Raw genomic sequence first — 12,551 nt, forward strand, 5'->3', positions numbered from 1 at the left:
TGTGTCAAAAGAAGACGTGAAAGGACACAATACACCTGATAGCACACTTCCAACACTGAGGTTATCATGGCTCGAAAGCCATCCATTGTCTCTTTCTGGGCTACTTGACTTCAGTCCTACCCTTATTTTTGAGAGAGACAAAGCTTCAGCACATAGCCAAGACCTTTAGACCTCTTTTTAAATTTTTTTATTTATTTTTATTTCATGCACATTCAGTTTTTTGCCTGGATGCATGTCTGTGTGAAGGTGTCAGGTCCTCTGAAATGGGAGTTATAGGCAATTATGAGCTGCCATGTGAGTACAGGGAATTGAACCTAGGACCTCTGGAAGAGCAGCCAGTACTCTGATCTGCTGAGCCATCTCTTCAGCTGGATGACCTTTAACTCTTTATTGTCCTGCTTAGCCTTCCCCGTGCTGACTGAGCATACAGTTGCATATACCATACCCAGCTCTGGTCTGGGAGGCTTTAACTACCATTTCGTTTGTCTAATGTGCATGAACATTTTGCCTGCATGTATGTCTGTGTACCACTTGCATGCCTAGAAGGGATATCAGATTCCTTGGAACTGGAGTTACAGATGGTTGTGAATTGCCATGTGGGTGTTAAGAATCAAACTGGGGTGGAATAGTGGTAGTGAATGCCTTTAATCCCAGCACTCAGGAGGCAGAGGCAGGTGGATCTCTGAGTTTGAGGCCAGCCTGGTCTACAGACTGAGTTCCAAGATATCCAGGGCTACATAGAGAAACCCTGTCTCAAATAACCAAAAAAAAAAAAAAAGACTCAAACTGGAGTCCTGGGGGTCCTCTGAAAGAGCAACCAGCTCTAAACTGCTGAGCCATCTCTCCAAACCAACCACTGGTTTTAAACTACTCATCTATGCCTCTTCTCATCCCTGCATTCAACAGCCAACAAATCCTCTTCCTCTGACTCTATCCTTTCTCATAGCTCTGCACCATAGCTCACTGGTCTTTTTATTCCCAGGATCTTGTATCACATATCCTGTGTTGTTTTAGAGTGAACTACCTATTATTCCCTAATCAGAATCTTTTTTAAAAATTACTTATTTTTATTGTATGTGCATTGGTGTTTTGACTGCATCCGTTTCTGTGTGAGGGTGTCAAGATCTTGGGAGTTACAGGCAGTTGTGAGCTGCTATGTGGGTATTGGGAATTGAACTTTTAACCACTGAGCCATCTTTCCAGCCCTCTAAACAGAACCTTTAATGGCAAGGCATGCAAGGGATGCTCAGGGCAAATGTATAAAAGGCTATTCTGCCAAACTGATTGCTGAAATTAATTGCAAAGGTCATTCATGGGCATCCAAAAAGGTCAGAGCAAGATATGGTAGATTCGGATTTAAAAAATACAGGGCTGAATCTCAGTTCTACCAGCTACACATTCTGTGTCTCAGGCCAATTTTCTTGTTGAGTATCAGCTTCCTCATCTACAAAATGAGTAATCAAAATAAATATATAAATAAAACAACAGCAATGACACTAAATTTCACTGCAAGGTTGTCAGGAGGGCTACATCAAATCACTTGTATAAAGGAATTGGCATTGTACTTGGGCATCTTGAGAGATATTGGCAAGTATTGATTCCCCTATCATTGTGTCCCACTTGGCTGGAAGACAGTGTGTAGTCCAGAACAGCAGCTTAGAATCATGATATTATTGCTGAGCATAAAACCTGAGTATAACAGCTGAGTGTTTGAGAGGCAGAGGCAAGTGGATCTCTGTGAGTTCAAGGCCAGCTTGATCTATACAGAGTTTCAGGTCAGAGCTACATAGTAAAACCCTGTCTCAAAACAAACAAACAAAGTTAAGTACAGCAAACTCTAGCAAAAGTCATCTTCACATGATAATCACACTGCTTGGTGTTGTGCACTGTACTGGTGAGAAAATGCAGATTCTTAGGTACTCTGTTCAGAGATCCTGTGAGACAGACATTATTATTATTTCATAGTTGAGGAAACTGTCATTTAGATGTATCACATGACTCAGGACCTGGGGAGCAGCTGTGGTGAAGGCTGGGTTCCTGGTCAGTGCGCCTTCTGAGCTCATCACCTACAAATTCAGAGTGGGAATTAATGCAAGCAAACTGTGTGCATGCATCCTGGACATGGTAGCATCACCCCAGACCTGGGCCAGTGTTAGTGAGCTACTTACCAGACTATATCTCAGACACCTTAACTGGGAAATACAGTTTAGAAACATGCTAGAGAAAGGCATCCAAAATGACTAGGAAACTATTTGTGGCAGGTTGGGGGATGGGGGTGGGTTGTTTCCTATTTGAAAGCACCTGTAAATGTGGTGCAGCAAGGCTGGTGAGTCAGCCCTGTCTAGCAGCTCCTCTGAGGCAGTCCGGGATACACTCACAGAGAGGACTGCATGACTGAGATGGGCAGGCAGGGGGAAGAAGAGCCTGGTAATCACCGTGACTGGATGAGATGCTAACTTCCTGCTCTGGTGCAAACACATGAGGAAGAAACCTAAACTCACCATTTGTTCTGACTTTTCTGCTTTGTCTTTGATATCCTTGATTTTGCCAAAGAGCTGTTGAATGGCTTTCTGGGCTTCTTCGAGTGCCTAGAATAAAGAGAAGTAGGAAAAAACAAAAGAGAGAGAGAGAGAAGCAATGAGAGTAAGCACTAGTTACTATGTTATAATCAATTCAGGTGTCCTGAAAATTTTGATCAGAAACTCTCTTGATTAGTTGTTCTTACACGAACAGTTTCACTGCACCAGAATAGTTGAGTGTGATAAAGCTCATATATGAGCACAAGTCATTTCTAAGAACTTTTAGTAATCTACATCATAAAATTTAAATTCAGGCTTTGGTTTTCTGAGCAGAGCCTTATTAGGTAGCCATGGTTGGACTAGAACTCTCTGTAGACCAGGCTGACCTCAAGCTTACAGCAATCTGCCTCTGCCTTTCTCAGTGCTGGGATTATAAGCATGTGCTACTATATTGGGCGTAAAGTTTCAATTTAGAACTGAACTATTCCCTCTACTTGGTGATTACTATACATGTTACTGATAACAAAAGGACACACATCTGTCTCTCAGTGTATACATGAAGCATTGAAGCTAGTAGTGAGGCAAATGTTTCTAAGGGAATAGCCCCACAAAGATGGATGGGCCACACAAAAAACATTAGCGCTCACACATCGCCTGCAATAGGAGGGGAAATGAACGAGTAAGCGCTACAGTTACACATGTGGAGGGCTCATGGGCTCTGGTTTGTGATAGCCCACAGCTGTTCAGTCACGCCAGTGAGAATTTCATTCACTCTTTCAGTCACTCAAGTACATTCTGATTAGGTGCCTGTATGAGGGGAGAGGGAAGTCGAGGCGAGGCAGGGGAGAACTGAGCCCTCAGATATTCCAGCTGTCTGGAAGAAAGGGCAGTGTCAAACTTTCAAGAGAGAAACCACCATCAGCAGATAAGCCAAGGACCACAACGTCACCAAACCCGAACAAGTATGTGAGGGTGAAAAAGAGCACTCACTCTTTACAGTGGCCTAAGACAGAAGACTGCCACCAGGGAGGATGCAGAGATTGTGACAAAAGCAGATCACAGGGCTAGATAGGGAGAGGGGAGCAAACAGTGGTGACATGGTGAGGAGAGTGGTACAAAGCTAGGCTGGCAAATGATAACCCAGATGTGTCTGCCACTTGTGTGGTAAATAATATGGTTTGAGAATACAGCCTAACTTGCTCATTTTCATTATACAATGCCAGCAAGGGATAGCTACAATATCACATGGCCCACAAAGACGAAAATACTTACCATCTGGCCCTTAATAGGAAAAGATGATTGAATTAGACATGTGGCACATGCCTATGATTTCAGTACTTGGTAGTCTGAGGCAGGAGGATTGCCATGACTTGGAAGTGACCCTGAGCTACTTAGGGAAACCTTTTAAAAAGGAAGGAAGGGAGGCAGGCAGGCAGGCAGGCAGGCAGGAAAATGTTTGTTAGACTCCAGCAGACTGCCTTTGATAGGTTTTTTTGCTATGACTAATGAGGTGTGAAAAAGCAGCAGCAAATGAGTGGAGGAATTCTCAAAGGGAGAGGTGCTTGCACACTCTGCTATGCAAATAGTTCAGAAGGAGAGGATTGGTTGTGGAGTTCTGGGATAATTGTGGAAGAGGATTGTTTTCATAATTCTTTGTTTTTTCAGTGCTCAGAATAGAACTCAGAACTTCTATAAAGTTATTCATTTACTTTGGAAGTACTAGCTGTCCATCAGTTGTATATACCCAAGGACATGAATACTCAAGGCAATTATCCATTTGGGGTTAGCTAGGATAGTCCCACTATGTGATGGGACTGCATCATGTAACAAAAATAAAGTTATTCTTGCTATATTATTATTTTAGGTTGGCTTGCATTATTTTGTTTTGTTGGAACATGATCTCATGGAGCCCAGGCTTCCCTAGGACTTCATATGTATCCTAAGAGGACCTTGAACTTCTAATCCTCCTGCCTCTAGTGCCAGGACAACAGACATGTAATTACTACCAAGTGGTAATATGCAGTTGTAGGTACCAAACCCAGGGTTTCACTCACGCATGTCAGGCAACCACTCTACTGATTGAGCCATATCCCTGGCCCCTACTCTGGATTTTTAAGACATAGACTCATTATGCAGTTGAGATTGGCCTTAAACTATGATTCTGCCTCTGTCCCCAAGCACTGGGGTTGTAGTGTGGGTCAGTATAATTATGGATAGTTCCCTCTCACACTCAAAAGTGGCCCTGGTGGGTCTGGCGAGATATCTCAGCATTTGAGCCCTGGATGCTCTTGCAGAGGACCCAGGTTCAATTCCCAGCACTAACTAGCATAGCAACTCACAATTATCTATAACTCCAGTTCCAGGTGATAGGCAAAATTCAGCCCCCCTACACACAAACACACTAAAATAAAACTGGTTCTGGTGATAAGTTATATCATCACTTTACCAAGAGCATCTAGCTAAAGCTATAGCACAGCTAAAACTCAACAAATCTTTGTCAAATAATTAAAACTGTTAGCACTGAGTGGCAGTGCTAAGACTATTCTGCATCGGGGTGCTGTGGTCTACCATGCCCCTAATTCCAGGTACAACTACAAGCAGTGATTCACAATCAGTCACAGCATCACACTTTAGACTGGTAGCATCTGCCTGGGTAATGCCAAGGTGCTCCTACAGGGGATGGGTCAGTACACTCTAAACTCACTGGTGGCTTCTAAACATGCTTTTGAGTCATGATGTCAGAATACCATAGAGGACTTGCAGGCAACAGCCTGTCAAAAAGGACTTTCCTTCTTGGGCATAGCTTGTGTGGCATTCTGTGATATTTAAGGCATGCCATATTATAGTGACATGTTGATGGAATTATAGCCAAACACCTTAAAACTGGAGGCAAAAGGACAGGTTATACACCCAGAGCTCCTGTCCTGCATCCTCTCCAGACTGCTTCTGCAGAGGCATTGCTTTCCTTTTCCAGAAAACAAGACTCACACAATCTTATATTTCACAGACCTCAAGAAAGACAAACGGTCTGCCAGATATTTTTTTCAGCCTTTGCTTGTTATAATAATGTACTGAAGCTCATGCAAGTTAATGTAATTAGTTTTCCAGAGTCAAAATGTTTCCTCTGAAGTATTCTCTCTACAGAGTAAGTCTCTTCTCAACTAGTCCTAGTGTTTGGTAATCTGGCCTCCAATAGTCAACTGCACCACACAAAATTTCACACCTGGGAAAAGTGCAAGGCCCATTGAAGGTTTTTCTAAAAACAAACAAACAAACAAAAAAACAACCTAAACTAAAACCACTAACATGCACAGCTGACAGACGTAATCAGAAAATGCTCTGGAGGATTCTAGCTCCATTCCTGGATACCATTTAAATATGGCACTTTCCCATTTCCAACAGGATCTAGATTAAAAACAGAAGGAATCACCCAAAATGTCTGCTTTCCATCACCCTGCGCTTCTCCTCTGCCTGGTGTCTTCGAGTGGAGCACTACAGTGTTGTGGCAGTCTGAGCTGGGTATCACTGGACAGCAGTTTCCACTGTGACCCTCTTTGACAACTCAACATCTGTACTGAGACACCAAGTGACCCACTGAGCTTGCTTCCAAGACTCAGCAAAAGACATTACAGTATCCTTGTGCTTCTGCGCACCACACACGATAGCCATGACTTTCAAGTGTCCTGCCTCCTGAGGTACACTCTGAGCAGAACCCTGGCCATACCAGGTCACTGGCACAGGAGAGAAGCAGCAGGGACCTGGCACTGATGTCTCTACTTTCTTTCTTCCCTTCCTGTTTCTCTTTTGCATTCTAGCCATGTGTCACCTGTGTAGATGCAAGGGCTGGACCCCATAGCAATGCTCTTGGTCACTCAACACCTCCTCTGGCTAGCATCTAACTGGGCTATCAGATTTACCAGAGAATTGTATCACTCTCTAGTGAGTTGACAGGCAGTCTTCAGAAACTGAAATCCCATTTGCTACCATTTGTTGCTGCTGTTCATTTTAAAAAATCTTTTAAAAGCCAGGCAGTGGTGGTGCATGCCTTTAATCCCAGCACTTGGAAGGCAGAGGCAGGCAGATCTCTGAGTTTGAGGCCAGCCTGATCTTACAGAGTGGGTTCCAGGAAGCTAGGGCTACACAGAGAAACCCTGTCTGGGGTGGTATGTGTGGAAATCTTGTATGATTTAGGTTGTTTGGAAACACTTAAAGTAGTAACAGTTAAGGTTACTAGAAAGAAAATCAGATTTCCCACCATTTTGCCACCATCGCTATTTTACCTTGACATCTATCTGCTGGTTCCCCTTTCTTTTCTATTGCACAGAAACATGCTGTACTGAATGAAATCAAGGCTCTGGAGGCAGAGACTGAGGTTGGTATGGTGATAATCATAGCACTCAAGAAGCTGGGGTAGGAGGAACAAGCTTGATACTAGCTTGAGCTACACAGCAAAACCCTACCTCAAAAGTCAAATGACAATAACAAAACAAACAAACAACAAAAGCCATCCTACTAGGACAGGCTCCAAAACCACAGAGAAACCCTGTCTCGAAGAACCAAAAAAAACAAAAACAAAAACAAAAAAATCCTACCATAAATAAGATTTTTTTAAAAAAGTAAAGAAAATAAGAAAGTGGTGTCCACTAAATAGACTGTGCTAGATCTGAGAGGAAAAGCTACTTAACAAAGGGTAAGTCTTTAAAAATAGTTTTCAAGGAATGTAAATATGCAGCCTGTGGTGGAGGTGTATTTCTTTAATACCAGCACTTGGGAGGCTGAGCAGGTAGAATTCTGAGTTCTAGACCAGTCTGCTCTTTTAGAGCGACTCCAGAAAAACCCTGTATTGAAAAACAAAACAAGGGGCTAGAGAGATGGCTCAGCAGTTAAGAGCACTGGTTGTTCTTCCAGAGGTCCTGAGTTCAATTCCCAACAACCATATGGTGTCTCACAACTATCTGTAATGAGACAGGCAGACAGAACACTATATATATAATAAACAAATCTGAGAGAGAGAGAGAGAGAGAGAGAGAGAGAGAGAGAGAGAGAGAGAGAGAGAGAGAGAGAGAGAGAGAGCGCTGGGGGTGGGGAGCTGAGAAGAAGGCTCAAACAATAAAGTGTCCGCTGTACATGTGCATCAGTTGGATCCCCAAACCCACATAAAAAGCTGAGTACTAGTGCTATACCCGTAATCCCCACACTGGGGAAGCAGGGCTTGCTGGCCAGCCAGTCTAGCTGAATCTGTTATGCTCCAGGTTTAATGAGAGACCTTGCCTCAAAAAATGAATTGGGGGACAAGATGGCTCAGCAGGTATGAGCACTTGCCTGTTAACTCAAGTTTGATTCCCAGAACCAACCAGGTGGAAGGAGAGAACTGACTCTCACAACTTATCTTCTGATCTCCATGCACTACCCTCTAAAATTAACTCATTTTTAAAAAGTGTAGAGCAATGGAGGAAGACATCCTATGTCAACCTCTGGTCTACACATGCACATGCACCCACATGTGCATACCCCACCCCCACACCACAGAAATGCAACTGGAAGAGAAAAATGATACATGAAGGTATGAATAAAAGAATTATTCCTTAGCATAAGTAAGATAACCTTCTAGAAAGAAGAAACTGGTAAGGGATACATCTGAGTCCTAAGCAGAGGCCCTGATGACATCCACTGGTGGTAGAAACATCCAAGTAAGCAGCTTCTATTTATAGAAAGTCCTTTCTGAAACTGTGGGCCATCCTGTACCATTCAGAGCTGTTGCTATGGAAACAAGGCATCCTCAGGTGGAGCAGAGGTGCTCTAAGAATCCTCAGCAATAGTAACAATGTGGCTCCTTCTCCAGGAAGATGTTCAACAGCTGCAGAGGCTACCGAACTCCCTGCTGCCCTCAGCCCACAATGAGTTTTCCTCCATCCTACAACACACTGGACTAGCAACACTGGCCAGGGGCCACAAGGGCACCCATCAGATGAGAATCACTGGAGTTCACACTTATTCCTCTGTAGCTCATTCAGAAACCCAGACTATAAAGGTGCTTTATTTACAGCACAGTTTTCTTTCCAAGTCTGTGAACCAAAAGAATGTGCCGAGCAAGGGGAGTAATTCTTACTTTATTTGCTAAAATGCTCTGTTCCACATAAGTTACTTTTATTTACGATTTCTGCAAACCACATTCACTGAAAAATGTGAACCAATGAGCACGGTTTTTATTATTTTTGGGACACAAGCCAGAAGTTAAAATCCTAAGACAAATGCAAGGGCACACTCAGCAGTACCCAACAAGACTAAATGTTTACATTTCAAGTTCTGTTTCTCTATCACCCACAGCTCACAACACACCAGTCTTGAACTTGCAGGCATGGCCAGAGTGGTCTGCACAGCTTCTCTGGATGGAATGCAACCCTTGTTGAGGAGCGTATTCAACGCAGCCAGTCCAAATGGCAAAAGAAAAGGAAATGTTTCAGAAAAAAACCTCAGCTGCTTTTTGCTGAATAAAAGGTACAGAAATTCAATACTTTAGGAAACAGACACACTCAGAGAACAGCCTGTCCAAGTGTAACAAAGGACAGTTTCCCACAAACAGCCAGACTTCCAGCACCAAGTCAGAGGTTCCTTACTTCATCCTAATTCCCCGTATCTTACTATTACTTCTAATTTTAGACACTGAGTAACTCTCATCTATGCAATGGGTGTTTGTTCAGGAGAAAGCATTGTATTGTGGCAACATCTGGATGTCCTGTCAAGGGGTTTGATGTGCATGCCCTCTTCCTGCTTCACTTTTGGGAGCTCAGTGATTCTCGCTAGTTTAGTACCACTAGTGGGGCATACAGTGGACATAGGGCTCTTTTCATCCTAGTTTTTCTCTTTTGGTCATTCTCAACTATGCTGGCAGACACCAGGCTTATGAATGCCATCACAGTCACTGCTACTGTTGGGACATGCATGTGCACCAGTTAGCTTCTTGGGCTCTGCAGCAAGTAAAGGTGGCTCCCAACTTTGCTTGTAAGTATTTGTTATTATTTCAAAAGATAATTGGGGACCAGGGCTACAGCTCAGAGATGTAGAGCGCTTGCCTGGCACATTTGGGACTATGTGTACCATACTCATCATTATACAAATAAAGAATGAGGGGCTGGAGAGACGACTCAGCAGTTAAGAGCACATGTTGCTCTTTCAGAGGACTCACGTTCAGTTCCCAGCAACCACATGGTGGCTCATGAATGTGCTGCTAGGCTGGCAGTCAGAGCCCCAGGCATCCTCTACCTACCACAGCAAGCTTGAGGGTTACAACCACGCACATGATCACACATGGCTTTTTATAACAGTGATGGGGATTTAACTTAGGTCCTCTGCCTGCAGAGCAAGTATCTCCACCCACTGAGCCATCTCCCCTTCTTTTCTCACTTTTTCTGCTTTACTAAAAAACAAAACAAAAAAATGGGATCATTAAATCTTGTCAGTAGGCACATTTATAGAAGAAATGTCTACTTTTACTGGAGGTTGTAAAATAAGTGGCACTCAACTATACTGCCCAATACTCATAGTCTAGGTATCAGAATCAGAACCAAAGAGGAACCCAGAATCTTTCTAGACTCCACAAGACAACAGGGAAACAGAAATCAGAATTTTAACAGGTAGAGGCAGGAGGTTCAGGAATTCCTTGTTGTCCTCAGTTACACAGAAAGTTTAAGGCCAGCTAGGGCTATATTAGACCCCATCTCAAAAATAATAAAAATGTAAAAGAAATTAGAATCCTAGCCTGTGATCCAACACTACTGAGAGGATACGTTTTTTTGTTTTTTAAAAGGTTTAATAAAGACAATTTAAAACACCAAACAAAAACAGACTAGAAAAGCACTGTCTCTGGTTTTTGTAAAATTAATCTCCCCAGAGAAGACCAGGGAGTCCAAATCAGAGCAAAAGAGATGTTACAGCTTTACTTCAGACCCCTGAAAACCAGGCATTATTAATGGAAACACTGACAGAAAAACCATAGTAGAGCCCAGATTGCTCCAAGTACTGTATTTCTGTGACTAAAAGAGGGAAAAGAAAAGGAGGCCAAGTTCTTACATGAGCATGGGGTTTCAAATTCCCACCCATTGTTTTCACACAGCTGAATGACTTCTGTGTCAAGGATTTGAGACCCAGGAAAGCTCTGTCTGTTGGCAGAATTACTGCATTTTTTTTCTAAGACAGAGCCTCAACCTGAAAGTGAAATTTCCCTTGCAAAGCCTCTAGCTATCAGCAATCAAAGTAAGAGTGACAGTTACAGTAGTGATGAGTGACATTTTCCTCTTTAGATGTAGACTCCAGTTTCAACCTGTTTTTAATGTGGAAATGGAGAGGTGGCAAGGGTTATGCTGAGCCTTTCTTGCAGACTCCTGTAGAGTGTCAATTTGTGCGGGAATGGCTTGGAAGAATAAGGAAACATCCCTGTTCCTGCTTGGCACATTGGTTTTCTAAAGTTATTTTCAATAATTACATCACAGATAAGTGGGACTTATGTTTCGATGCTCATGAGGAAACAGCTGGACTTGGTAACTAAATCAAAGAGATATGCAGGGCGGTTTCAGTTGGTGTAGGGAGAGCATCTCTGTTATTAGGCACTGACATCAAAGCTTAAGACAATTGTCTTAGTTAGGGTTTTTAATGCTGTGAAGAGACACCATGACCTTATAAGGGAAAACATTTAATTGGACTGACTTACAGTTCAGAGGTTCAGTCCATTATCATCATGGTGGGACATGGCTGCATGCAGAAAGACATGGTCCTGGAAAAGTAGCTTGAGGATTCTACAACTGGATCAGCAGGCAGCAGGAAGAGATACTGGGCCTGGCTTGAACATCTGAAACCTCAAAGTCCACCCCCAATGACACACCTCCTCCAATAAGGTCATACCTACTCCAACAAGGCCACCATACCACCTAACAATGACACGCCCTATAAGCCAATGAGGGCTATTTTTATTCAAACTACTACAACATGTATGGCTTATCCAAAACATAGTTTTATGTATTAAATGAAGGCAAAATAGGAAGCACACTTATGTTAATGTACTCTGTGTTTGGTCAAAAAGAAAAACACTAACATTTTGAACAATATGGAAAGTGTCTCTAAAGAGATCAAACATCAAGATAAATTTTCCAGTAGTTTTTACTGAAATGAACTGAAAGAAGGTTCCTGAGCACATGAAAGGAAAAACAAAATGTGGTAGGTCCAGACAATGCAATATTACTAAGCCGTGCTCGCTTCGGCAGCACATATACTAAAATTGGAACGATACAGAGAAGATTAGCATGGCCCCTGCGCAATATTACTAAGCCATAAAGAAGATGAAGTTCTGATACATGACATTAATATGGATGAACCTTGATGTCTTAGGGTTTCTATTGCTGTGACAAAAACAACTCACCATGACCTGCTGGTGACAACATCAGAGGACCAGTAGGTGGCAACTGACTTCAGCCCACCAGAATGCAAGGCACTGATGGGTAACTCTAGGATGGGCAAGGCCCCGAGGGCTTTGGCTCCAAAATATCTCTTGCTGCTACTGCGCCTTTACATGTTTGCCACTGCCATTTTTCTCTAGTATCTGTAGTGGTATGAATGGATGTGAGGGGATCCCTACTGCCTTTAATGTATGTGATTATCTCATGGTTATATCACAATCTGCTGGGCATTTTTACCTGTGAATTATCATGAAGATGATTTCCTCTTAAGCTGTGCTGTTTAACTGAAGTAATGATTTTATACAAAAATAGTGTTAGTTTAAATAGAATTTTGATGATTAAAACTTTTCAACAAATACAGTAAGGGATTATGATGAGGTTAGTTTAGTGGGAAAATTAATACAGGTAAAGGCAGGATATAGTGTTGCCTCCACCCCTGATAAAGCAGGGGCTGCAGAGGATAGAAAACAGGAACAAGGGAGTATCACGCAGCTAGGACTTACGAGTTTCTCTTAAGGAGCCATATAGACTGTGGCTTAGGTTACTGATTAAGGAAAACAACTGAGTTCCAGAAGCTATCCTA

At 42.7% G+C, this 12,551-nt stretch overlaps 1 protein-coding gene and 1 non-coding gene across 2 annotated transcripts in view; one reads left to right on the forward strand and one right to left on the reverse strand.

The window, feature by feature from the left end:
- The window catches only part of Vps53 (VPS53 subunit of GARP complex), a 134,692-nt gene that overhangs the window by 93,337 nt on the left and 28,804 nt on the right, over positions 1-12,551 (reverse strand). The window contains exon 5 of the mRNA XM_005067384.4: positions 2,502-2,588. Within this exon, the coding sequence (XP_005067441.1) occupies positions 2,502-2,588 (87 nt within the window). The remainder of the gene's footprint in view (positions 1-2,501; positions 2,589-12,551) is intronic.
- On the forward strand, positions 11,761-11,868 carry LOC121141606. Its single transcript, XR_005878586.1, has one exon. It is a non-coding gene; the product is annotated as a U6 spliceosomal RNA (small nuclear RNA).

Source organism: Mesocricetus auratus, unplaced genomic scaffold, assembly GCF_017639785.1.
Source record: "Mesocricetus auratus isolate SY011 unplaced genomic scaffold, BCM_Maur_2.0 Super-Scaffold_100007, whole genome shotgun sequence".
Taxonomy (NCBI): domain Eukaryota; kingdom Metazoa; phylum Chordata; class Mammalia; order Rodentia; family Cricetidae; genus Mesocricetus; species Mesocricetus auratus.